Genomic DNA, 26,588 nt, shown 5'->3' with positions numbered 1-26,588 from the left:
TTGAGCTACATGCCCCCCAGCTGTAATTGTCGCACAGATTATTTTCACACATACTCACAGATGGGCTGCGATGCCGTCGTCTTGACAGTTCCGGTCCTGTTTCGCCATGCCCCTCATGGTCTGGTCTGGCAGAGAGCGAGAGTGAGAACCTCCCCCCCCCCGTTGTATGGGCTGCTGTGTGGTATTGCGCCTAGTAGGGCGGTTTGGCCCATGCCCATGTGGGCCCCGCTTCTTTGTCTTTGTGGTTCTCCGTTTCCCAGTCCCCCAAGCCAGCAGAGCCATTCTCCGCCGGGCCCTTTGTGCTTCTGCTGCTTTTACATAGTCTCTCCCGCAGGCCATCCGGCACCCATCTCTGTTTGCCGTTCCCCGCGTCGTGCCGGGACTTGCCCCCTCTCATCTTCCATCCAGCCACGTCTCTGGCCCCTGGTGCCGCTTGAAAGGCCCGTGGATGTGGCCCGGTTTCTTACCCCCTGCTCGCCACTCCTGGCTGAGGGAGCACTGAGGCCCTGTAGTCCCTCACTGCTTAACGTATCTTAGAGGTTCCCCTGAAAAGTTATGAAGAAATCAAGCTTTAGCTGCCTTTATGTATTTCTTTCCTTAGCTGCAACTGCTGGCATTACACAGCAGGAGTTTTACTCGGCGCCCCCTTGTGGCAGGTCATGGATATAGCAGAAGACTCACAATTGTGCTTGAGCAAAGGGGGTGGGGGGTCACTTATTCAGGGCTCCTTGGAGCTCACCTGCCGTGTTCTTGCCGTGAAATTGGTGGCTTTCACTTTCTGCAGCGCTGGGTCTGTTGTATGCTGGTGTACCTCAGGGGTCTGTTCTCCTGCTTATCTGTAGGTTGTCTGTGCTGGGCTCTCTCCACTTCCCCTCCTTTCTCCTCTTCTATCTCTCCTCCCTCTCTCGCTTCTCTCCTCTCCACTTCCCCTCCTTTCTCCTCTTCTCTCTCTCCTCCCTCTCTCGCTTCTCTCCTCTCCACTTCCCCTCCTTTCTCCTCTTCTCTCTCTCCTCTCTCTCTCGCTTCTCTCCTTTCCCCTCTCCTCTCCTGGCCTGTTTCTCCTGCTCTCTCCTTTCCCATCCTTTGTTCCCCTCTCTCCCCCCTCTCCTCTCTTTCCCCCCTCCTCCCCTCTCCCCCTTGCACCTGTGCTCCCAGCCCTGACTCTCACAGTGGTCACACTCTCGCAGTATGTCTTCGTCGCCTGCCGTGACTATGACGGTCTGCTGTACACAGCAGCCTGTACCATGGGAGTGCTGCAATTTGATTGGCTGAGGGGTCGAGCTGTCGACTGGCCCTCTCACTTCTGCCACCTCCCTCTACCACAGAACCATGACAATGAGACACCGCTGCACTGCGCGGCCCAGTACGGCCACACCGAGGTGGTGCGCCTCCTCCTGGAGGAGCTGACGGACCCCACCATGCGCAACAGCAAGATGGAGACGCCACTGGACCTGGCAGCCCTATACGGCCGGCTGGAGGTGGTGAAGCTGCTGCTGACCGCCCACCCCAACCTGCTGAGCTGCTCCACCCGCAGCCATACGCCGCTGCACCTGGCCGCCCGCAATGGGCACCGGGCTGTGGTGGAGGTGCTGCTGGCTGCCGGCATGGACATCAACTACGAGGTAAGGTCCCGCCCAAAACCCCCTGTCCCGCTGCGGTATCAGTCCACCAGATTACCCGAACAGCGCCCCATCCCAACCGCCCTGCCCCTCTGCTGTACCACCCGTTGGCCCGGATCTTGACGTCATGATGGTCGGCAGAATAAGTGACTGCAGATTATTTACAGGCCCTTCATGTGATGTCTTGAGCTCATCAGTCTAGATTATCTGCTTGTTTCTATGAACTGGAATCTCTCCCTGACCCTCCTAGACACCCACCACCGCACCCTAGTCCTTTGTGGTTTGGGCCCTGAGTGACGTCACAGTGCCAGTTGCCGATTTGTAGCCTGTCACGTCCAGTGTGATCCCAGTGTCCCTGACAGCAGTGGCGAGGTGTCGGTCTGTGTTAGGTGGTCTGGCAGAGAGCGTGCCGCATCCAGCATGAACCCTGTGTTCGCAGTGGCAGTGGCGAGGTGTCGGTCTGTGTGAGGTGGTCTGGCAGAGAGCGTGCCACATCCAGCATGAACCCTGTGTTCGCAGTGGCAGGGGCGAGGTGTCGGTCTGTGTGAGGTGGTCTGGCAGAGAGCGTGCCACATCCAGCATGAACCCTGTGTTCCCAGTGGCAGGGGCGAGGTGTCTGTGTGAGGTGGTCTGGCAGAGAGCGTGCCACATCCAGCATGAACCCTGTGTTCCCAGTGGAAGGGGCGAGGTGTCGGTCTGTGTTAGGTGGTCTGGCAGAGAGCGTGCCGCATCCAGCATGAACCCTGTGTTCGCAGTGGCAGGGGCGAGGTGTCGGTCTGTGTGAGGTGGTCTGGCAGAGAGCGTGCCACATCCAGCATGAACCCTGTGTTCGCAGTGGCAGGGGCGAGGTGTCGGTCTGTGTGAGGTGGTCTGGCAGAGAGCGTGCCACATCCAGCATGAACCCTGTGTTCGCAGTGGCAGGGGCGAGGTGTCAGTCTGTGTGAGGTGGTCTGGCAGAGAGCGTGCCACATCCAGCATGAACCCTGTGTTCCTAGTGGCAGGGGTGAGGTGTTGGTCTGTGTGAGGTGGTCTGGCAGAGAGCGTGCCACATCCAGCATGAACCCTATGTTCCCAGTGGCAGGGGCGAGGTGTCGGTCTGTGTGAGGTGGTCTGGCAGAGAGCGTGCCATATCCGGTGTGAACCCTGTGTCCCTGCCGGCAGTGGTGAGGTCTCGGTCTGCGTGAGGCAGTCTGGCAGAGAGCATGTCACGTCCGGCGTGGTCCCTGTGTCCCCAGCATCAGGGGTGAGGTGTTGGTCTGTGTTAGGTGGTCTGTCAGAGAGCATGCCACGTCCAACATGGTTCCTGCTGTATGTTGCAGACGGAGAAAGGCAGCGCCCTGCACGAGGCGGCTCTCTTCGGCAAGACGGACGTGGTTCAGAAGCTGCTCAGCTCAGGTTAGCCCACTCCCCCCAACTCTCCCATTTACTTCCTGCTTGTTTCCTATACACTTCCTGTGTTCCTTTCACATTGGACACCAACCCCCATAGCATCATTGGTCACCTGTCACATGTTGGTGGTGTATGGGGTTGTTCACTGTTGTGACCAATGAGGTGTGTGATGTGCTGATGCTGATAATGGTGGTGATTATAATGATGATGACTCTCTCCCAGGGATCAACGTCAACATGGTGGACAAGAAGGGCTTGACGGCACTGGACATTGTCAAGGACATGCCTTCCCAGAAGAGCCGGGAGATCGCCGCGCTCATCCAGGGTGAGAGCCACCTGGCCGCCCTCAGTGCCCGTGTCTGGGCCCCCCCCCCCAGCAGGCCTGCCCCCTTGGTGTGGCGTGAGGCAGTACCTCCTGCTGCTGTCTCCCTCCTTGCCCCTTCTGCTGCGTGCTGTGCCTGTACATCTGCTCTGTCTCGCATTTCATAACACAAGAAATCCTGCATGTGCCCAAGAACAGCCCTCTCTGCGAGGCAGGATACCCCCCGGAGGCCAGGGAGGATCTCGTCTTGGGCTGGTGTGCACTGAGTTAGGGATCTGTGCTTGTGTCCGGAAGCATGTGGGTTCAAATCCCATGACAAGCAGACTGATGTATAACCACTGGGCCCTTCAGCAAAACCCTTAACCACTACTGCTCCTGGGATGCTGGTTGACTCTGCTCTTTTGCTACTTGTACATCACTTTGAACACGTGCGTCTACTAAATATATAATTGTAACATTACCCTATTGGCAGTGGGACAGGAAGCTGAGGACTGCGTTTGTGGTATCATTAGGTGGCACTCTGACAGCAGCCTGCCACATCGATGCGGGGGTGGTTCTCAGCAGGAGTGTACCTCTTCTGCAACCCCTGAGTCGATGTGATCCCTGTGCTCTCTTACCGTAGGTCACATGACAGGAAGTCCACCCGAAATAGCCCTGCCCCCTCCCCCTTCGTGTCAGGACAATCTGAGCCCCCGGAAGAAAGGTGAGGTATTTTCCCTGGCAGTGCCCAGCCAGATGCCCCCGTATAAACGCCAGTACACTGCCGTGGCAATGCCCAGGCTCCGCCTCTCCCGTTTCATTGGCTCATCAGCACCACATCATGCCATGCTGTGCCCTGAATGTGCCAGAAAGGCCCGTGGGCCACCTCTTCCCTCCTGCTCCCCACACTCTCTGAACCCCCCCCTGCCGTTTCAGGAGACTCCACAGTCGAGCTGATGCCAGCACCGGGCCCTGAGGAGGAGAGCCCCTATGAGGCTCTCTTTGAAGCCACTTCCTGCCATTCCCTGGACAGCCTGGCCAGCGGCAAGTCTTCTGAGAGGGACACGGGCCGGACTGACAGCGAGGGAGGCAGGGTGAGCACCTGCCAATTACATGCACACGCAGAAACACACACACACACACACACACACACACACTGTCCATCTGGCCAGCTCCATCCATCACATCACAGCGGGCTCTTAATTTAAGGGAATGTCTGTAATCCCTTATTAGTCCACTAGGGGGCCACATCACTTCTCTCTGTTTTCCTTATTTGTTAAAGCTTTAATCGTTTAGTTATATGTCGGTATTAAGTACTCATGTCAGTATTAAGTTCTCTTAATTTCCCTATGCAGTCTATTGTTTGGTGCATGGCTCATCCTGTACTCTAGATGGCACTGTTTATCTGGTTTCTTATTCTCAATGTCGCTCATTTGGCTGGATGTTGAGCTCTTGAGCTCCAGTTTTGAGAGTCATCTTTGAGCATCGGCTGTGCCTTTGCAGAAGGAGCCGCCACCCCAAACCGTGCAGCAACCAGCTGGCCGTGAGGAGGGCGTCACTTCGGAGGTATGGGGGGGGGGACAAACTCTAAATATCACAAGAGAAGGAGACCAACTGGGGGGTAACAGCTGGGGATTAAAGCAGAACTGCCCAGTTACTAGGGATGCACCGATCTCACTTTCAGTCCTGATACCGAAAATGATGGCTTTGGGCATCATCCGATAACAAATACCAACCCGATACCAATGTTTAACTAATAAGCTGTATACCTCCATGATCTGTCATTAACGTCATTATAGTCACATGGCAGCATTTATTGCTGGTTTAAGTGCCAATATAATGATGTCTTATTAACCGCTCAAACTGATTATAAGGTTTGGAACGCCTTCCTCGGCAATTACAGCTGTCAGAGTTAAATTTGTATCACAAGTGATTAAGTTTTGTGCTGAAGTAACCGTTATACCAGCAGGGGGCACCGTGACATGGTTCTGTCTTCCTCTTTAGTCCCTGTACGTGAACAGCAGCATGGAGCAGTGGGTGGAGCGAATGGGGAGGTCTGAGGAGGATGAGGACCACACGTACGACCTGCTAGTGACCGCCCAGACCAAAGGCTCGTCGCGGTCAGGCACAGGTATGGGGCCTTAGTCTAGCTGCCGCTCTAAAATGTCAGGCTGGCGAAAGGGCTGGGGATCCATAGCTGTGGCTCTGGACTGACTGGTGCTTCTGGCAGAGTAACTGGCCGCTAATGAGAGCAACCCTTAACGAGCGAGAAGTGCCTCGGGGTGGCTCCGCCCCCTCCGGTTGCCGTCTCCGCCCCCCCCCCCCCAGGTTGCCGTCTCCGCCCCCCGTGCTGTACAGCGGTATTTAAAAGGCGGCCCAGCTGTGAATACGGCGGGGAGGGATTAGCGGGGCGTTGGCCCTGTGGGGGCCGTGTGCCGTGCAGAGGCTCGCTTTGTGGGGCTGCAGCGTGGCGCGAAACTTAATTGGATTAAAGGGATTTAATTATCCCGCGTGTCACAGGGAGCCTGGACTAATATAGATGTCTGCCGATATTCCCTGGTCCGTCTCCCCAGGCAAACGGTTTTGCAGTGAGCGGCGTGTGTACTGTGCAGATGGATGGATGGATGGATGGATGGATGGATGGTCCCAATGTAAACTGCAGCTTGACTATGCACAACACACACATTTAGACAGTAAAAGACATTGATAGACAGTAACAATAAATAATGAACAACAGTAAACAGTAACTGCAATGACTGCCAAGGAAAGTATTGCATGGAATTCCATAGTACATTAATAGGAATAATAGTATTGCACCCATGGGGTGGGGGGGGGTACAGGGCTGCAGTATCTCATTCTTTGTTCTCTTTCCAGATGAGGCTCCCCCGCTGTCCTCCAGCAGCCTCCTGCCTCAGGTACGGTGCCTCCGCCTCTGCACTCGGAGCCGGCTGGCCAGCTGCGGTGGTGTCTGACCGCGAGTTTCCACGTTCCCTGAGCTGTGCTTCCCCTTCGGGGTTCCTTAATGAGGTCGTCATCCTGTTAAAACCCGCAAAAACTGCTTAGGCTAAAGCATCATTGAGGCTGCCTCTCAGTCAGGGCGTGACCATTAAGCATCCGCTCTCTTCTCAGCCTTAACGAGGCTCCCCGCTTCACTGACGTTGCCGGCTGCCTACACTGGTGCTTTCCCCTGTCAGAAGTTTCCTGCTTCCCTTCCCTGCTGTCAAGTTCCTCCTACTCTAATTGGACTCTCTGAAGCTGTGTTGCTCGAACCCGAGCGCCATTGTGCCCCAGCCAAAAGGGCCAGTTGTCACTCCTCTTGGATGGCCTGTGACCCTGGCTGAGCCGAGGTGTGCTGATGACGGGGCCACGTGACCGACGCCTCCTCACTGAACCTCTCTGCTTCCCCATATCTGCAGCGAAAACCAGCCCCGGCCAGTGAGCCCCGGCCCCCGCCCCCGGGCCAGTCCGCCAAGACACCCCCGGACCTGGCGCCAGTGCCCAGCCAACTGGGACCGCGTCCCGTGGCGGGTGAGTCCAAGTTAAAACTAACGCTGTTCCTCTGCTGCCTGTATCGCTGCCCTGTTCTGTGATTCCTGCTCCTCACAGGTTTACACAGGGATGCCTTTCTACCTCCTGTCTCTGTGTATATCTGTCACAACGATCAGTTTGTATCAACAGCTCACCCTTCAAAAATTATAGCCGGCACCTCTGAATGGCATTGCAAAATGTAAACGGGCACTGGGTTGGTCTACTGCTCTGGCCTCTGCTCTCAGTGACAGCCGCTGGCCTTAAATGGCACAGGCACCACAAAGGGCACCTCATCCTTGCATGTGGGTGGAAGGACCCCCAGTGTCCCTGCCCATCCCCTAAAAGGAAAGTGCCGCTGTGCGGTTTAATGCAGTGATTCGCAGGGTGGCAGCTGACAGGATCGCGTTCTGCGCTGCTGGTGCCGTGTGCGCACGTGTGTGTGTGTGTGTGTGTGTGTGTGTGTGTGTGTGTGTGTGTGTGTGTGTGTGTGAGTGTGTTTTTCCGTGCAGGTCCCCTGTTCACCAGCGTGACGGACAGCCCTGCCTGTGCTTTGACACCCCTCCCTGACTCAAGGGCAAATGAAAACAGAGGCTGGTGACCCCTGTGATTCTGTGACCCCGTTGTCCCAGTTTCCCTGTCACCAGACACCGCGGCATTCTGGCCACGCACGCACACACAGGCGCGCGCTCGCGCACGCATGCTCTCAGATTAGAGCCCCTGCAGCCGGGCCTGTCCCGCAGAACAGAGGTGGCGCTCAGACACGGCAGGACTCAGGAGAGCCTCCGGCGGGTCGCGCGTTTCGGGGACGGTGAGACCTCGCGGGACGCAGATAGAGCCGCCTTTGTTGTGCTTCTACTGCTGGGCATGTTGGTGTGTCTCTCACTCCCCTCTGTCTGTACATGCCCCCCCCCAGTTCTATGTCCTTTTTAGGCCAGCCTCCCTCCGTCTTCCCTAAAGGGAGTCCTTACTGCAGCGTGACTTCTTTGGAACCTAACCTTATAAAGGAGGCTGTTATTCAATAGGAGGGATGGAGAGAGCGAAGCGCGGGGGTGGGTGGGGGGGGGGGCTTTCTCGCTTACTCGCTCGCTCTGAGCTGCAGCGCCATTCCCCCGGCTCTCATGCTCTCCGTTGTCGGCAAAGCGGTATTCAGCTCTCTCCGTCTCACCCAGATTCCAGCGTGCCTGGCCAGGGCATCGACGTCCCAGAGCAGTTCACCGGGCTTCTGCACGGCTCATCGCCCGTCTTCGAGTCTCACAAGGTGCCCGGTGTGCCAGCGGCGAGCCAGAACCCGCAGCCGACAGCAGCTGTCGCTCCCGCGCCCGTGCGGTCCACCATGGCAGCCTCCCCGTCCGACCCCAAGGCCATCTACGCCACCGTGGTGCACACCAGGCCCGAGGCCAGGGACTCGCCTGCCGCGGCGCCGCCGGCCAGCCGGCCACGCCCCCCAGGGGACCTGAAGTTGGCTCGGAGCCTCTCCAAGTCTGACTCGGACCTGCTGGTGTCGCCACCCAACGAGGAGGACGGCGGCCTGAGTGGCCGCAGCGAGTCCGTCTCCAATTGCAGCGCCAGCAAGAAACGGCTGGAGAAGTCGCCATCGTTCGCCTCCGAGTGGGATGAGGTACGGGGCTTGGGATGTGGTGCCGTTTGGGTCACGCGGCTCTGGGGCGGGATGTGGTGCCGTTTGGGTCACGCGGCTCTGGGGCGGGATGTGGTGCCGTTTGGGTCACGCGGCTCTTGGGCGGGATGTGGTGCCGTTTGGTTCGCGCGGCTCTGGGGCGGGATGTGGTGCCGTTTGGGTCGCGCGGCTCTGGGGCAGGATGTGGTGCCGTTTGGGTCACGCGGCTCTGGGGCGGGATGTGGTGCCGTTTGGTTCGCGCGGCTCTGGGGCGGGATGTGGTGCCGTTTGGTTCGCGCGGCTCTGGGGCGGGATGTGGTGCCGTTTGGGTCACGCGGCTCTGGGGCGGGATGTGGTGCCGTTTGGGTCACGCGGCTCTGGGGCGGGATGTGGTGCCGTTTGGGTCACGCGGCTCTGGGGCGGGATGTGGTGCCGTTTGGTTCGCGCGGCTCTGGGGCGGGATGTGGTGCCGTTTGGGTCGCGCGGCTCTGGGGCGGGATGTGGTGCCGTTTGGGTCGCGCGGCTCTGGGGCGGGATGTGGTGCCGTTTGGGTCGCGCGGCTCTGGGGCGGGATGTGGTGCCGTTTGGTTCGCGCGGCTCTGGGGCGGGATGTGGTGCCGTTTGGGTCGCGCGGCTCTGGGGCGGGATGTGGTGCCGTTTGGGTCGCGCGGCTCTGGGGCGGGATGTGGTGCCGTTTGGGTCGCGCGGCTCTGGGGCGCGCCGGGTTAGGAAGTGGGATGCAGTGTGACAGAGGGACGGCTTACCGGCAGGCTGCCCACACGCCGGCACTGTGCGGAGACAGACTCGCTAGCTCGAGGCAGCACCGTGCTCAGCAGGAGCGCACCGCTCACCCTCACTGCTGGGGGGGGGGGGGGGTCTCGTTCACCTCAGCCTGTCCTTTCTGACCCCCTGTGCTGCAGCATCCTCTCTGATGGGGGGAGAGCTCCCCCCGCCTTACCTTGGGGATGTCAAGCTTGTTTATAAGGAGTTCCCATCACTCTCTGTTTGCCAGGGTAGCTCGTCGTTGAACCCCCCCATGCCATCTGCCTGTCGGCACTGATTCTGGGGGGGCACGGGCAGATTATCTTTCTGCACAGTCAGTACGTGTCTCACCGACCCATGTCAGGTCTCATGATTTCATGCAGGTGACTGGTAAGATGGAGAGAGCTGAGAGGGGCTGAATGGTACCAAAGGCTATGTCTCATAATTGTGGGTCTGTCTGTTCTGGTCTGCGGTCGTAGGGTCAGATTTCTTTGCTTGCTGTTGCCGCCCATCTCCAACATGGCCCTATAGCCAAAGCCCTCTGTACTCCGCATGAGAGACGTCTTCATGTCGAATTCGATGAGAATAACATCGATGGTGGATTCTTTATTAATCTCAAAGGAAAGAGCAGATTTCCAGAAGCACAACATATACCTTTAGTCAGTAAAAGAAATGTAAATACCAGTAAATTACAAACAAAAAAGTGCAAAGATTGGCTGAAAAAGTACTGCCATAGAATGACTCATTGTAGAGAATATTTGCCGAAGATGGGCACGACCTCATATAGCGCATTCTGTTGCTTAAGGTGCTCCTCTGTTTAGCAAAGATGACTCGCAGAGGGTGGAAGTCATTGTCCAGTATAGCCATCAGTTTTCTGGGTGCTTACTGGCCGTTCTTCTAAAAGGAGAACACTAAATTGATTTGGGTTCAACATCCCAGACTAGGATGGTCACATGAAGCGAAGGTTCACTGGCGGGAGTGTGGAGGGCTCAGATCGCAAAACCTGCACAGTCGTTCCATGAAGGCTAGTGGCAGGCAGCCAGAGTCCTGCAGGTTTCTGAATCCCTTCTAATTAGCGTGCGAGTAAATGAAACAGCAGGTGAAGTGCTTCTCTTTCCAAATAATTATGAAGCTATTAAGGAGCTCCGTGGAGTAAGAACAGGCACCAGCTAGGTCTGACCCCTTTTCTCAGGCAACATTGGGAGGGGGGCTGTTGGGTGTTAGCACTGGTGGTCTTATGGGTTAGCGCACTTTGGTTAGCTGTGGTCCTGGAGTTAGCACTGACAGATCTTGGGGGATAGCGCACCTTGGCTAGCTGTGGTCCTGGAGTTAGCACTGATAGCTCCTGTGAAGCATGCTATGGCTAACTGTGGTGCTGGAGTTAGCACCGACTGCTCTTGGGAGTTAGTGCACCTTGGCTAGCTGTGTATCGCTGTTTCTGGTGGCATGCCTGTGGTGTCTCAAAACACAGATGGCCGGGGTTAATGAAGTGTATGCATGGTGGTCTGCTGTTAGTAAAGGGACGCCATCACTGCTTAAGAACAAACATGAATTATGATGGTGGCTTATTCAAAATGAGGTCTGCATCTTTCTGGAAAAGAGTAACATTTTTGAGGTTGCTTAGCACTGTATAAACCGAGCAGTGTATTAAAAATAATGACGATAGATGAGTCTAATTTAAATATAGGTATGCATATTGGGCGGAAGACTCCTTGCCTGTGTATCTACTACAGCAGAGCAGATTTCTAACCGAGTCCTCATCCTTCCACATGGAGTCAGGCCTGCACTTGAAGCTTCTCCTGTTCTCCATAGTATCTGTACCTGGTATCTCACTGCCCATAGGTGGAGACTGTTGGAGTATCAGCCACAGCCCACCCAGAGCTTAATGAATATCCAGAAAATTCAATCCATATCCAACACAATTTTGTCTAATATCACCGGTACCAGCAGCTTATCAGCCAAATAATGTCACATGGTTTTATTACTCTGTGAAAAGCAAAAGATCGATCTGCTGGCCGGATTTTATAAGGAGTATAAATTTGTCGCAGGTCAAATAAATAAAATATCACGGTGCTCAGGTGGCAGAGGGATCATGACGTGGACGATTTTTAGCACAGTCATATTGTGAGCTCCTTAAATGAACAGCAGTAAAACAGGGAGCGAGAATAAATGGTCACACACAGACGGGGGAGCATTTAAGGAGACAATAGTACAAACGGGCAATAGAGACAAAGCACAACTCTGTCATATTCTGTAAAGTTTTTTTTCCAGTTCGGTAGCTTATAACAACTTAAATTCCAAAACGGACCAAAATAAATCCAAAAAAACTAAATACAGATTAACCTTTATTTTTACTTTCATTCCGCCTACCTAATGTTTCTGTTCCATTCTTTTTTGGAACCAGTGGAAACGTGGACAGGTTCTCAAAAGGCACCGAGCGAGAATCATCCCAGTACCGGGATGTTGGTGGAAACAAGGCACACTTTGGCCCCTGCCTAAAGGGTGTACCCTAATTTAGATACACTGGTGCAGTGCATCTGAGATGCCAGTAACAGTCCTTAACCCAAGTTGCTTCTAAATAAAGGAATGACCCATTTGCTCATGCAGTATGACCAGCATTTGAATATCCTCCTTCATCCCTCACTGAGCATCACACATGCAGCTCTGTTACCAAAGGCACAAGTATCTACCTTAAGTTTTGCTGCATAACATCTTTCGTGCAGGTTTGTTAATCCTGTAACACTTTACTTGACTGCACATAAATGTAGTATAGCATTATGCTATTACTTATGTATTAATTAACCACAAAGTAAGTCTTAGTTACATACTGATCTCATGTTAATTCATCATTAATGAATCGTAACACATTTTATCTCAAGCAGTTACTGCATCTGTTAGTATATCTGTTAATTCTGTAAGTCTTTGTGAACCACTGAAGGAACAAGTCATGAATTACACGTTAAATACTGATTTCATGTTAGTTCATCATTAATTAACCGTGACATCTTTTATCGCAAGTAGCATCTACAGTTGTTCATGATTTTTGCCTCAGTAATAAGTTATTACTATATTATTTGTGCCCTATCAAGTAAAGTGTTACTCTTAATTCTTTCAGGAACCCTTTCCATTATGAAACAAGGCGTTGTATCATTCTGTCCCCCAGGAACATCTGACTGCTATCCATCCTTCTTTGTAAACTACATGGCGATCTGTTGCTCATCCTGCCTGCCGCCGCAGGACATGGGGCTCTCAGCACCCTTTTATTCTTCTCCCTGGTCCCCCTGCCTCTTTGTCTTATACCCCATACACAGATTTGAATTGCATGAGGTCTAGAGCATACACAAAACCCACTCTTGACTTGCTAATGTCTTGGGCTCAGGCTCCAGCTGGACATGATGATACGGGGGGTTGGGGGTGGGGGGGGGGGCTTTGTGCAGGGGGCCGAGGGTATGTGTGGCTAAAGAGGTAGACAGAACGTCGACAGGGGCACACAGACATGGCCACCACAAGACCGCCTTTTGTGAGTATCTGTTTTCCCTTGGTCCAATGGCGCTCAGAAATGGTGGCCCATATCAAACAACTGGGCCCAGGAGTGTCTCGGTGGCCTGTGTAGAACAACTTGGTCCGGGAGTCTCATGGTGGTTAGTATTGAATGGCTTGGTGAGGGAATCTCTGGGTGGTCTATAATGAACAGTTTGGTCTGGGAGTCTCTGGTTTGTCCGTATTGAACACCTTGGTCCTGGAGTCTCTGAGTGGCATGTCTGGAACAGTTCGGTCCAGGAGTCTCTGGGTGGTCTATGTCAAGCAGCTTAGTCCAGGAGTCTCTGTGTGGTCTATGTCAAGCAGCTTAGTCCACGAGTCTCTGGGTGGTCTATGTCAAGCAGCTTAGTCCACGAGTCTCTGGGTGGTCTATGTCAAACAGCTTAGTCCACGAGTCTCTGGGTGGTCTATGTCAAGCAGCTTTGTTTGGGAGAGTCTGGGTGGTCTGTTTTGGACATCTTGGTCCAGCAGTCTCTGGCTAGCCTGTATCGAACAGATCAGCGGAAGCTGATTCACAGGCAGGCCATGTGCGGAAGGTATAGTTGTGGAGCTCCGATTCGGTTATGTCGGACTGGAAGTTGCAGTTATGTCTGCGTGTTACTGGTACAGAGTCTCGTCGGGCTTCTTCTTTCCCTGCACGTATCCCAGCACGCCCTGAGAGCGTATCCACTGGCCGAGGACTTGGCTGTGACAGATGCCGTTTTTGTCCTCAGTATGAGGTGTACATTTGTCCATCCCCCCTCCCAAAGAATGCCAGGGCGGCCATGTGAGCCTGACAGCTTGGCACTCACCCCAGCTGGTCCACTTTGGCTGGAGCTGTGGTCTTTTCCACTGGCCAGTTCTGCCGGTGACCATGGCACCACACTGATTCTACAGCCCTGCGGAGAGGCAGAGCCGGTGTGTCCGTAGCTGAAGGTGTCACCTTCTGTTCTGCTTGTGAAGCGTTTCTCACTTGCGTTTCAGTGACTGCAGGGGCGCAATGCAAGCCCTTAAGGGATGAGAAGTTGGTATCGGCATCTTTTCCACACTGTGTTGGGCATCCTTGCTCGCTCTGACTCCTTTTTGGTCCCTCCCCCTTTTGGTACTGCCCCCCCCCCCCTTTGTTAATCACTGGTCTTCTGTAGCAGGAACATGCCAAAGACTGATGCATCTGGGCTAAATATGGCTGCTTGTATGTATATAGCACGTACCCTGAGCAGTGTCCCTCGGCTGATCTTTGGACTATCGGTCAGTTTCTGCTGTCACATGGATCTCCGCCTGGTCGATACGATATACATTCTCCTCGAGCTTTGAGAAACGCTTGCCTTGTTAACGGATGTGTTTGGGATTTGTGGGGCACTGAGCGTGTGAAGCGTTTTATCTCGACACTGCAGGATCCTCTCCCTTGCAGCCCCTGACGCGTCCTGCTGTCCTCAGCATAGTGCTCTGGCCGCTTTCTCCTGATCGCTTCGACTCCCATGTGCTCCTTCTGGAGGACCCGACGGTCACATATCAGTGATTAGGGTGCGTTGGCAGTGCGTCTGTTTCTGCAGGGCTGGCAGGCCGCCGGCCTCCGAACTCCCATTGGTTCCAGGCTGCCATCAGCCGCATGTCATTTTGTAATCAGAGGCTCACAGTGTCTAGTACATATGGCTGCTCCCTAGGCCTGTGTTTATGGGCTGAGTCACGGGTTGATTAGCAGTCTAAATGGGTCGGTTTGTGCTGGCATGTTAAACACCAGATCTGCTGGAATCTGAGGCTCCCTTTGAGTCAGAGGGGATACTTCAGTCTTCCTGACTCTCAGCTTTTTCTTTGAAGGCCGTGCTGTTGGGTGAGCTCAGTCCTTTCTGTGAGGGAATCCCTCCACCGTTTGGCGAAGAGCTCGACCCTGCTGACACTGCTCAGTGCCGGACAATTGAGTTTAGATGTGCTCCTCTGGTTTTAGTTCTTTCACGATCCCTGATCTCATGGGCAGCCAGTCTGCATGCATATTTAATATGTGTCCCGACTGGCACATGAATGGCTGTTAGGACGCGGTGTGTGCGTGCTGTTGTCGAGAAACACGCAATACTCGTGTTTGACATGGTGGGTCATCACAGCGGGGCTCGTCATCAGCGTGGGTCATCAGCCTCTTTTTGATGTCTTGGTCCGTGTCCGCCTGTGCCCCTTCCCGTCACGTAAACGCTGTCTTGTTTCCATGGAAATGTGGGCTCTGCGTTGAAACTGCTGTTATGGGGTGTCGCATGGTCTCAGAACATGCTTTCAAGAGCACATGTGCCAGAAAATGCGGTCTTTGGAATGAGGAGTTATCTTTGAAAGTGGAACTGACATGACCTGTCTAACATGTCTGTGGAAAAGAGTGTGTGTGAGAGAAGTTGTCTCATATAGACCAGGCTTCCGGCATGTCTGGTCCCAATTACTGGATTAAAGCCTGCTCTTGTGTGATAAGCGTCAGATCTCATCCTCAGCGAGCCTACATCAGAAAGTAGGGCTTCCGGTAAAGGTCTGTCATTCTGAAACTGGCCTGTCTGATAACTCTTGGTTAATGGAGGGCTTCACAGATGAATGATGGTCGATGTGGATTTTATAACAGCTCTTTAAAGCGTGACTCATTCTTTCCCAGCAGACACGGCAGTCTCTGGCCGCACAACCTCGGAACTCTAAGTCATTCCAAAGTGTAAGACTCCGGCCTCCTTTTATCCAGTTTGGCTTTACTGTCTGGGATAAGGGGCTGAGGTTGGGTACAAGTTGCCTGGGAAGCAGAGAGGTGTGCGTCTTGGTGAACGTGGGTGTGCGTTGCTTGTGCGTGAGTTAATCAGGCCCCAACAGAGGCCCTTTATCTTTGAGCCGAGCCCTCAGGTGATTGTGGAAGGCCTCCCGTTTCATGCTGCTAGACAACAGTCTCTCTTCCTCCTCCTCCTCCTCCTCCTCTTGCTCCTCTGACAGATGGTGTGAATGTGCCACCGGCAGAGGAGAGTGGTCATCCATGAATTTGGTGACTGAGGGCCTCCCCTGTGCGGTCACTCTGAAATATCATATCTCAGAAGGTCCCTTCTGCCCCAGTGTGTCCGCTGGTTATTCCTGCTGTGGCGTTAAACGCTTAAGATGCGTGTTTAACTCTTCTGTTCTGTGCACCTTTTTCCTGCCATGATTTAAAAAATACTATGAAGTGCTGCCTCAATAAATGGGGCTGGACTGGTTATAAGGGGGAGAGGAGTGCAGAGCGCCCCCTTGGGGCTTCCTGGGTCCTCGCAGCGGGGCACTTACCCCCTCCCCCAGGTCTGAAGCCCCACAGGAGCATCACTCATGTATTACAGCCGGTATCCCATGCGATGCTGCTGAGTTGTGAAGTACAGCACAGGTGTTGCAGTGGTCGCATTCACAGCACAAGACGGGGCTGCACAGGAGGAGTTCAGTCTCGGTCCCCTCGCAGCCGTATCACATGACTGGGGACATGCCCCTTCAGAGGCAGTGTCCCCTGGGATGTGAGGCCTCGTCCTTCCTGCTTCTGCGCTACTTCTGTGTGTGTGTGCGCGTGTGCGTGCGTCTGCTCATGCCTGTGAATTCAGCTACACGCACACGTGGCGGCCCGGTTTGGCCCAGCCCAGCTCAGCTCTGACAGAGGGGGTGCGGTGCTTGAGTGGTGCTGGGAGTGGCTGCTGCTTGCCAGGTCTGCCTGCTGCCTGCCAGGTCTGCGTTCACGCCTGTTCCATAGGGACCCTTCCGGGATCTTCAGCAGCTTTCATCAGCGTGGCCCTTCCTGGTTAATGGGAGCTTCTTTGCTATCAGTGGGATGTTCCGCCTGACCACTCCGGGGGGGTGAGAGGGTGCTCACTCGCAGGTGGTTTATGTTCTTGGCAGCTAACCCTGTGCTGTACTCCGACAGATTGAGAAAATCATGAACCTGATTGGAGCAGGATTTGACTTCTCAAAGGACCAGCACATGGCTGCTGCAGGTAAGGACCTCCCTCAGTTACAGATGTGCATCCAATTGTCTGCCTCCCCCCTCCTCCCCTTGTATCTCCTCTCTCAGTCTGCCTCCCCATCTCTTCTCCTCCCTTCTCCTCTCAGTCTGCCTCCCCATCTCTTCTCCTCCCTTCTCCTCTCAGTCTGCCTCCGCATCTCTTATCCTCCCTTCTCCTCTCAGTCTGCCTCCCCATCTCTTCTCCTCCCTTCTCCTCAGTCTGCCTCCCCATCTCTTCTCCTCCCTTCTCCTCTGTCTGCCTCCCCATCTCTTCTCCTCCCTTCTCCTCTGTCTGCCTCCCCATCTCTTCTCCTCCCTTCTCCTCTCAGTCTGCCTCCCCATCTCTTCTCCTCCCTTCTCCTCTCAGTCTGCCTCCCCATCTCTTCTCCTCCCTTCTCCTCTGTCTGCCTCCCCATCTCTTCTCCTCCCTTCTCCTCTGTCTTCCTCCCCCCTCCTCTCCGTATGCTTCCTCTCACAGTTTGCCTCCTCCTCTCCTCGTGTCTCCTCCCGCAGTCTGCCTCCCCCTCTTCTTTCCTTGTCTCCACTCAGTCTGCGTCCTCCTCTCCTCTCCTTGTGTCTCCTCTTGCAGTCTGCCTCCCCCTCTCCTCTCCTTGTCTCCTCTCAGTCTGCCTCCCCCTCTCCTCTCCTTGTCTCCTCTCACAGTCTGCCTCCCCCTCTCCTCTCCTTGTGTCTCCTCTTGCAGTCTGCCTCCCCCCTCCTCTCCTTATGTCTCCTCTCACAGTCTGCCTCCCCCTCCCCTCCCCTTTCTTCTCTTCCGATTGGTCTGCCTCTCCTGTCTCTCTTAGTTCCCAAGCTATTAACCCCCCCCCCCCCAGTTTTCTGCCCATTACCTGTAAAAATCCCTGAGGAATCTGTTCAGTGTCCTGATGTCAGCTGGGTTGACCCATCAGTGTAAGCTTCACCACTACCACCTCTGCGCCTCACAGTTCCCCAGATTCCCATCACGTCTGCTGGGTGAAGGTTACCTTCTACCCTATATAACCAAGCAGTTTGCTTATAAATACATAGTTATGATTGAACCTGCTTTTCATCTTCTTGACTGTAAGCTGATCCGGCATCAGGGGACAACGGGGTCCTGCCCTGGTCCTCTCCCACTTGCTGCCCAGTCGCTCTCCTTGGGGGTGGGGGCTTCTTAGGGAGCCCATCACGTCTTTCTCCCCCAGACAATAGGCAGCGGGAGCCTCTGAGAGGAAGTCAATAAGCGAGAGAGAGCCTGTGGGGGGTTGGGGAGCAAGGCAAGGAGGGAGGGCTGCGAGAGAGAGGGCGGCAGCGGAGGAGGAGGTCGCATTCAGCAGATTTTTTGCCGTTCACTGTGATGATCAGACAAAGTAGAGCAGACAGCAGCTGCGTGACGGGGATGTGAGTGGGCTCTGTGGACAGTGCAGACAGAGGGTGCCGTACGGCAGCTGGGCTGCTTCAGACGTGCGCCGGGGGGGGGGGTGGTTGCTATCCGGTCTGTCCTCTTTCTCACTGCATGCCTGGAGCCGGTGGAGGTCACGGGTCACTGCCGCGTGGGGGCCCCTGTGACGCCAGCGCAGATCCGATCCATCTCATGGAAGAACGGGAGGAGGGATTTCCTCAGCATTTGGGATTTACGTCTCCTACTTTCCTGAAAGTCAGATTTCTCTCCATCCTGAAGTGTGCCAAGGAGCGTGGCTGGCCTACCTGTAGCAGTTACCCCAGAGAGGCTCCCCGCAGGAGGACGCATTGGGTATCTCGGTGGTTAGTTTGTAGGGCAGGGTGACAGATGGTTCTGCTTGGTGGGACAAAGACTGACTTCTGCCCCCTGGGCGTTTGGATCTTAGCTCTCTGAACTGTTGTGAGATTGAGCAGTGAGTGAATTAGTTTGATGCTAATCAAGATGTCTGTTTTATTGTTAGGAGGTAAGATTCCTCGAAACGACCTGACCTTGAAGTCCGACCTGTAATCAACGCTGTTAACGCGGCGAATGTCGGGTTTAGACTGCGGGTTTAACTCCTGCTAAAACCACGAGCCTGCAGTGATAGCTGGACAGTGCCGCTGGCCCAGGCGAGGTGCCCTGTACCGTTTGGGGGATGCTGGATCGTTCATCTGCGCTCACGGCTCGCTCGGACAACGGCTCCCGGACCCCTCTACTTCCCCTCTGAATCCTCCACCTCTGCTTTGGAACCTCCTCGTTCCCTTCCTGCCGACTTGCCCGTTTAGCCCCCCGGCCTGGAACCCTGTCTCCTCTACCCTCCTGGTGTCTGTGTGTGCGGCGTCGGCGACCGTGCGACATGTGGCGGTGCCACATCTCGTCCTCAGGCTGCCGCTGCTACCGGTTCAAAGGCTTTTCCCTGCTGAAGCGCCCCCCTCTTCCAGCAGGGGGCGTTGGAGCACACGCCTTGGACCAGGCCGTGGGAGATTGGCTGGAGCATGTCGGCCTGCCGCAGTATGAGAGCAAGCTGCTTCTCAATGGCTTTGATGACCTGCGCTTCTTGGTGAGTCTTGTCTTGCTTACCTCCTTTCTTAATGTGTTCTTTGTCTTCTTGTTGTCCTCTCCCCCTCCGCTTCTGTCCCTCTCTTCCTTCTCTCCTCTCCCTCCTCTTTCCTTCTGTGATAACGTGTTCCGACTTTTGGGAAGCAGGTTTTACCATCACAATGGCTTCTGTTCTACTATAGCTAGTGTTGATTATAGTGTCTGTCATGATGTTGGTTTTACTGTTGGTTGGTGCTCGGTTCTGTATAGATGTAAAAATATATACACATATGACTTATTGTGCAGAGATCAACAGTTAAGGAAATGCAGGGATGCCCCAAACTTGTGAGGGTGGTTCTGGAGAGGGCCTGGATGATGTGTGTGGCGGGGGGGGGGGGGGGGGGTGTTGGGAGGGTAGAAGGGATCAGCAGAGGATCAGTGCATGGTGTCCTGCTGCTAGAAGCCCCCCCCTCCCTCCCCCCCCCCGCTTCACGCTGAGACTCCATCGCATGTGAAAGTGCAGCAAGCAGGCCCTGGGCAGGATGACAGTCCATCCCACTAACTTTGAGGGAGTGGTCTACTGGCACAGCAAGACTGGGGAGGGGGGTGCTTAGGGAAATCACACGGTTTAGGGGTGGCTTGGTCTGGGTGGACAGGGTCCTCTGTCACGAGTTACATGACCCTGGTGTGGAGTGAGGGACTCAGCCCTGTGATCTCAGCTGTTTCACGTAACGAATGGATTCCTTTCTTTGCTGAGCACCCCCTTGGTTTGGCTCCTCCCCCTGGAGCTCTCTGCTGACTTTCTGAGGCAGTCCGAGTGCCACGTTCATCGACAGGACATCTTCTTGCTTTGTGCCTTTTCTTGCTGAACTGGCGCGGCAGGATCCGCATATGCAGCGCAGGCAGACTGGGAAATCGAAGTGTGCCTGACCAAAGTTTGAGAAGCTCCCAGCACAGTGTCCTAGGGGTCTGTTTGGGGTCCCTGTCTCGCCATGTTTCTGTCACTGCAGTCAGCCCTGCGTCTGCTTTCCCTGTGTGTCTGTGCTGCTCGTGGATGCTGGTCCCCCAGTGTGTCAGAGGGGGGGGGGGCAGCTTCCCCTGGCCCCCACCACTTTCATTTGGTCCTCTGGGTATTGCTGACAGCCTGTCCTGTTACTCTCGCTTTCCCCCCTCCCAGCTGGGGTCCTGTAATCAGCCATCTCCGTTTTTTTCCAGAAGCAGTTTGTTGCTTCCCCTCCAGACCAACACCCCCCCCCCCCAGCTTTTCACAAAAATTGCCTGCCTCTGCAGTCCCATATTCTGTGCGAATGGCAACATTTTCCCAGAGAGGGGTTGGCCAGGAGGTAGAGGTATGGGGGGGGGGGGTCTGCTCTCTGTGGTGAAAATCACTCAAATTGCCTGTTGTCTGTTGTGGAAAGCTTGAGGGGGTGGAGAATGACCACATGGCTCATTGGGAGCTGGGGGAGGTGTCACGTGTGGCGTGGAGTCGTCGAAGCGCCCGTGTGGTGTTTGGGGGGGGCACACCTTGGGCTGCCTCTCTGCTGGCCGGAGATAGGTATGGGTGTGAGACAAACCCCTAACTCCATCTTCCCACTTGGTGCATTTGCCCCACAGGGTAGCAATGTGATGGAGGAGCAGGATCTCCGAGAGATTGGCGTCACAGACCCAGGGCATCGACGGAAGATCCTGCAGGCAGCCCGATCACTGCCCAAGGTACCGGAGCAGTAGCGGAAGCCTAAACAGAACCTGGGGCTGCTGGCAGTGCCCTCAAAGACGTGCTTCCATGGTTATCGTAGTTTGATAAGTTCACAATTGCTGATTCTGCCTCCTGTGGACTGCTGCTGGTCTCTCTGACCCTCTGTCGCCCCCTACAGGTGAAAGCTCTGGGTTCTGATGGCAGCACTTCACTCTCCTCCTGGCTGGATGCTCTGGGCCTGCAGGAGTATCTGCCCAACTTCTTAACCAGTGGATATCGCTCCCTGGACTGCGTCAGGAATCTTTGGGAACTGGAGATTGTCAACGTAAGAGACTCCGGCCTGGGCATACTTAAAGCTCGTCAGGGGTCTGCTGACCCTTATAAACCATTTTCATACCCCTACCTTAGTGGTGTGTGAACACTCACGTCTTTCCCAACCTCCAGGTGCTGAAGATCACACTGCTCGGGCACCGGAAACGGATTATCGCCTCTCTGGCAGAGCGATGCTATGAAGAACCCCCCGTCAAGCCGCCCCGTTTGTCGCAGATAAGGGTGTGTGTTCACTGCCTGTCTACCACGAGATAATCGCACACCCGCCTCTCATAAATGCTAGTAGCAGAGTGGTTAAGAAGCCATGGGATGTCTGGGGTTTAAATTATTCCCTCGAAATTGCACCATGAGGTTGTCAAGTGTGGAACAAAGGGTATGTTATGGGTGTCCTTTAGTGTGCTACTGGGTTCTCAGGTATACCACAGGGGTAGGCATGTAACGATGAATCGCGAATCGGTTAAAAATCGATGCAAATGTATGACAATTTAAACCGGCTGATGCGGAAAATGAATCGCTACCTTAGGAGTACTTCACAGTACTTTACTTGACAGAAAAACTGGTGTAATATTGCATTTGATTTCATGACGTCAGTTCGGCGTCCAATGTCACTGCGTATTCACGTCGACGTCGTACGTCAGTTTTTGGTTTTGACCGAACGCAAGATGGCGAGCGAATTTGAAACTGAGGACGCACAGCCGGGCGGCACAGTGACGCAGTGGTTAGCGCTGCTGCCTCACAGCGAGAAGGTCCTGCTTTCAGTCCCGGGTCCTTTCTGTGTGGAGTTCTCCCCGTTTTCGCCGGGGCCTCCAGTTTCCTCCCATCATCCAAAAGCGTGCAGGATAGGTTGATTGGTGAGTCTGAATTGGCTTGTGAGTGTGTGCGCCCTGCAGTGTGTTGGTGACTGCCCGGGGTTGGTTCCCGTCTGCACCCATTGTTGCCGTGACCCCCCCGCGACCCCAGTTGGGATTAAGCGGTTTCTGAAAATGGATGAATGGACGCACCGCCCGATCTTAAATCGGTGGTGTGGCAACATTTTAACTTTCCGGTAATCACAAACGAAAACGGCGAGAAGAGCACAGACAAGACAAAAAACTGCGTGCAAACATTGTAAAAGACTGATAACGTACACAAATAGCACGATAAATAAAGGAATATTTTTCAATAAATTTGTCTGTAGCTCATTCTGCTAAAAAATCATATCCCAGAATCGTGAATCGTATCAAATTGTAAGTTGAGTGTACATCCCTACCACAGAGTGCTCAAGTATGGTACAGGGTCCTAATGTATGCCATAGGGTGCTTGAGTGTGCTACGGGGTCCTCAAGTGTGCTATGGGGTGCTTGAGTGTGCTATTGGGTTCTCGGGTATGCCACAGGGTCCGGGAGTGTCGTACAAGGTCTTTGGGTTATGTTGGAGGATTCTCAAGTGTGCTGCATGGTCCTCCGGTGTGCCATGTGGTGGTTGAGTGTGCTACAACGTCCTCAGGTGTGTTACAAGGACTTGAGGAGTGCTACGGGGTCCTCAGGTTGTGCTATGGGGTCCTTGGTTGTGCTCCAGGGTTCTCGGATATGCTACAAGGGTCCTCTCTGTGCGGTACTACATTCTCGAATGTGCTACATGGTGCTCTGGAGGTGTGTCAAAGCTGTGTTCTGTTTCTGCTCTTCAGTGTCAGGACTTGGCCTCACAGACACCCCCTACGCTCAGTCACCTGGACTCCTACACAGGACACTCCATGGACCCTCTCCTATCCCAGGGGGATTTTGGGAGGAGGAGGGGGCCTGACCCTGACTATGAGGCTCCCCAACATTCCTGCAGCGAGCGGCCCCGCCCCCACGTGAGTCTCCTGCTTGGTCTTGTTGACTGAGGCTTGTCTATTTCAATGACAACAGCCCCCAGAACCATCTTTGTCCTGCAGGACCGAGCTGGGGACCGGCAGCAGGAGCCCCGCCTGACCCTGAGACCCCCCAGCCTCGCAGCACCGTACACACCGGTCCAAAACTGGCACCATCAACCGGAGAAGCTCATCTTCGAGTCTTGTGGCTATGAAGCTAGCGTAAGGGCCACCGTTAGCCGGGGCACGGTTAGCCATTTGCATGTTAGGGCCATCATTAGCTAGGGAGCAGTTAGCCATATCCACAGGAGGGTAGCCATTAGCTGGAGAATGGTTAGCTGTGCCTTGAACCTGCATGGGCTGCCTCTCTTACAGTACCTGGGATCCATGCTCATCAAGAACCTGCGAGGTACCGAGTCTACCCAGGACGCCTGTGCGAAAATGAGGGTATGTTATGGGCCCGGTCCCTACCTGTCCTCTGGAGGCTCAATGGGGAAAACGGCCCTTGTCCCTGTTCTGGGTAAAACTATGATATCCATCACTCCCCTGGCTGAAATCTGCTCCATGGTCTGGTCCAATATGGAATCCCAGGCCTGAAGCAGACCTTTACTGCATTTGTGTAAGTTGACTAATTACTGTTAGTTAATGTATGTAAACATGCTGCGCTGGTGTTTCAGCAGCCTCTGCTGTTCCATACTGTTCGTCTGGTTGTGAAATTGATTATGCTTCTCTTACCCCTCAGAGGTCCACCGAGCAAATGAGGAAGGTCCCCACCATCATCCTGTCCATCACATACAAAGGCGTCAAGTTCATTGACGCAGCCAACAAGGTATGTCACGCACGGGGGGCAGAGGGGTTTGTTACCTTATAGGGCTCCATTTTTAAAATAATAATAATTAGTGTTAATAATATGTAATAATGTTAATGATGTTAATATGCTTGGGTTGTTCTGTTCAGTAACTAGCAAAACGAACTTAAAAAGCCACAGGAAAAACAATTGTGATAAGATCATGGACCATGATCCTGTCGGGGGGGGGGAATCGTGATATTTTTGCCAGGTCGTCCCCCCCTACTGCAGGCCTGCCTGCCTTGTGATTTCACGAATGTAGGATTTTATGGAATCTTCTCATGGTTGTGTATGATGGGTTCTTAGTAACTCGACTCACTAGCCCTGTTTACACTGGGGGTTTTAAGTGCCTCTTGGCCGATTGAATCACAGGTAGTCAGCTGAGACACACTGCTGTTCACACCTGCGTCTCTCCTGCCTCGTCAACACACCCAACTGACCACGTGTTCAGATTTCATTACTGCGCCGTGCACAGTTACTGAAACATCTTTGTCAGGGACACATTAGTGTTTACCAAAAAAAGATTGGCCTGTGTGGTGAAATGCATCCCATTTTACCTCAGCAAGTGGTTTGAGTAAATGGATCGCAATGCATCTTGGAGGTCATTTACACTGGTATTTAGCATTGTCCATTTGCGATCCGATTGTCCAAGACTAATTTCAAAACCAAGTGTAAACAGGGCCACTGACTGATCCGCCCTCTGTACCCCAGAACGTCATCGCTGAGCATGAAATCAGAAACATCTCCTGTGCAGCCCAGGACCCCGAAGACCTCTGCACCTTCGCTTACATCACCAAGGACCTGCAGACCAGCCACCACTACTGCCATGTCTTCAGCACCATGGACGTGGTGAGGTTTCAGGGGACACGCGCTCGGGTTCGATCGCAGCGCGGGCAGTGCCGCCAGCCCGTGTGAGCTTGGTGAGATGCGGTAGTGAAGAGGTGGACCTCTGAAGCTGGTTTGCACGTCTTTGCGGGTGTTGCTGCACGCACACTCCTTGATGAGTGAAGCTCAACCAGTATGACCATTGAGCAGGTCTCTGTCTGTGACGAGGCAGTCAGGCAGTCTGTCTGACTGCACACCTTCTCTGGGATCTCATATGATGGATTGTGTGCTTTCTAAATATAGAATTCATATTTGTGATTTTATGCAATTTGCATACATTGCGATATACAGATTTCACAGCTGTTTTTCAGACCTTTCCTCTTTCCTGGCGTTAACTCTACTTCTACTCCCCTCCTTCCTTTAAGAACCTGACCTATGAGATCATTCTGACGCTGGGACAGGCATTCGAGGTGGCCTATCAGCTCGCCCTCCAGGCCCAGAGGAACAAGCAGCAGCAAGCGTCAGAGATCAATGAGACCAAGTCCAGCCGCCCAGTACCCAAACCTCGAGGTAGCATGAGGAAGTCTGGGGTGAGCGAGCACTGGCCTGCACGTAGCAGAGGAGTAAGCATGCCCACACCTATAAACCCATCGGCTCTTTCAGTTTGCTTAAAGCTGCACTAGTGTGACAGTAAATCTGAATCCTGCTCCTACCACTAAGCACCACGGTCCCTAAGAGAGGTAGGGTGGGCTTAACTTGCTGTAAAATTCAGCCTCACTGGAAGAGAGCATGTGGAGATACAGAGATTCTGAAACAGCAGTGTTAAGTCAAGGCTTAGCATTGCTTAACTCTTCCAAATAGTAATAGGTTATTAATACCAACATCGCATGATATGCACATACAATTCTTGCATCGCTGTTAAGCTAGATTAAGATCAGGCTTTTTCATACCATCATACTGTACAGACATCATAGCGCAGGGGGTTAAAGTTTCACTAAAACGTTTTACTCTGTCACAGAAAATAACCTTAACTAGCTTTGCAATTTTATTGATTTTCTAGTATATGTTTAATAACCAGTTTAAAGTTTACCTCCTATGTCTCATCATGTTTTCGTGGTGGTTCCCCCACTCTTTACTTTGACTTTACCTGTATTATAAATTGCAAACTTTGTGGTGTCTTCATTCGCAGTGAAGAACTTCCACGCTATCGACATGTTAGTGTGTGGCTGTGAGCGTGCCCGTGGCTGTGAGCGTGCCCGTGGCTGTGAGCGTGCCCGTGGCTGTGAGCGTGCCCGTGGCTGTGAGCGTGCACACGGCTGTGAGCGTGCACACGGCTGTGAGCGTGCACACGGCTGTGAGCGTGCACACGGCTGTGAGACTATTGCCTGCGCCACTTAGTGTGTGACGCATGGCGCATGCATAAAACAGACCAGTTCAGTATCGGAAATACATGACACTGACCTGCCGGCCTCTGGTCCAAGCCGTGCACGCTGAAAATCGTCCGATTCCGGTCCCTGACCGGTCGACCGGTGCTTCTCTAGGGGGAACAGGTACAGCAAATCAATCACAGTGGATTAACATGATGCGCTTGCAGAAATTCAGGGCATCCTGTTGAAACATGTCATTTCAAATTCCCTTTTAGATGAAATTGCCTTTAAGTACACGCTACTGAGACATTTAATATTTGTCATCTCCCACCATTTCTCTTGTTGAGGCTCACGCTTGCATCGTCTACAGCCAGTCAGTACAGATCTGTCTGTTTCCCAAACCACAGGCTCTGGCTCCAGGTTCCCTAGCTTGCTGGGAGACACAGTCCCTCTAGCATGATTTGTGTTAGGCTGCTTTTACGATTACTGGAGTTTTCCAGGTTATTCGATGTGTGCAAAGGATACTTCCTGGTATATAT

The 26,588-nt window shown here is 53.8% G+C and overlaps 1 protein-coding gene across 13 annotated transcripts in view; it reads left to right on the top strand.

Moving 5' to 3' along the window:
* Positions 1–26,588, top strand: part of LOC111837073 (ankyrin repeat and SAM domain-containing protein 1A-like) — a 45,507-nt gene that overhangs the window by 11,559 nt on the left and 7,360 nt on the right. For 5 of the 13 annotated variants that reach the window (XR_011983460.1, XM_072701920.1, XM_072701911.1 and 2 more), the window contains 22 exons: positions 1,326–1,622; positions 2,939–3,014; positions 3,231–3,332; positions 3,952–4,032; positions 4,245–4,402; positions 4,812–4,874; positions 5,313–5,439; positions 6,183–6,223; positions 6,725–6,836; positions 8,006–8,454; positions 15,356–15,409; positions 16,619–16,688; positions 19,058–19,176; positions 20,769–20,867; positions 21,029–21,175; positions 21,295–21,402; positions 22,846–23,013; positions 23,095–23,232; positions 23,386–23,457; positions 23,753–23,839; positions 24,569–24,706; positions 25,108–25,305. Coding sequence is in view for 12 of the 13 variants with exons in the window: in XM_072701920.1 (XP_072558021.1) it covers positions 1,326–1,622; positions 2,939–3,014; positions 3,231–3,332; positions 3,952–4,032; positions 4,245–4,402; positions 4,812–4,874; positions 5,313–5,439; positions 6,183–6,223; positions 6,725–6,836; positions 8,006–8,454; positions 15,356–15,409; positions 16,619–16,688; positions 19,058–19,176; positions 20,769–20,867; positions 21,029–21,175; positions 21,295–21,402; positions 22,846–23,013; positions 23,095–23,232; positions 23,386–23,457; positions 23,753–23,839; positions 24,569–24,706; positions 25,108–25,305 (2,904 nt within the window). In the remaining variant the exon portion in view is untranslated. The remainder of the gene's footprint in view (positions 1–1,325; positions 1,623–2,938; positions 3,015–3,230; positions 3,333–3,951; positions 4,033–4,244; positions 4,403–4,811; positions 4,875–5,312; positions 5,440–6,182; positions 6,224–6,724; positions 6,837–8,005; positions 8,455–15,355; positions 15,410–16,618; positions 16,689–19,057; positions 19,177–20,768; positions 20,868–21,028; positions 21,176–21,294; positions 21,403–22,845; positions 23,014–23,094; positions 23,233–23,385; positions 23,458–23,752; positions 23,840–24,568; positions 24,707–25,107; positions 25,306–26,588) is intronic. The other 8 variants (XM_072701917.1, XM_072701916.1, XM_072701912.1 and 5 more) reach the window with 7 other exon arrangements.

The sequence above is a fragment of the Paramormyrops kingsleyae genome, chromosome 18 (genome assembly GCF_048594095.1).
Source record: "Paramormyrops kingsleyae isolate MSU_618 chromosome 18, PKINGS_0.4, whole genome shotgun sequence".
Taxonomy (NCBI): Eukaryota; Metazoa; Chordata; class Actinopteri; order Osteoglossiformes; family Mormyridae; genus Paramormyrops; species Paramormyrops kingsleyae.
This window is presented reverse-complemented; position numbering and strand designations above follow the sequence as displayed.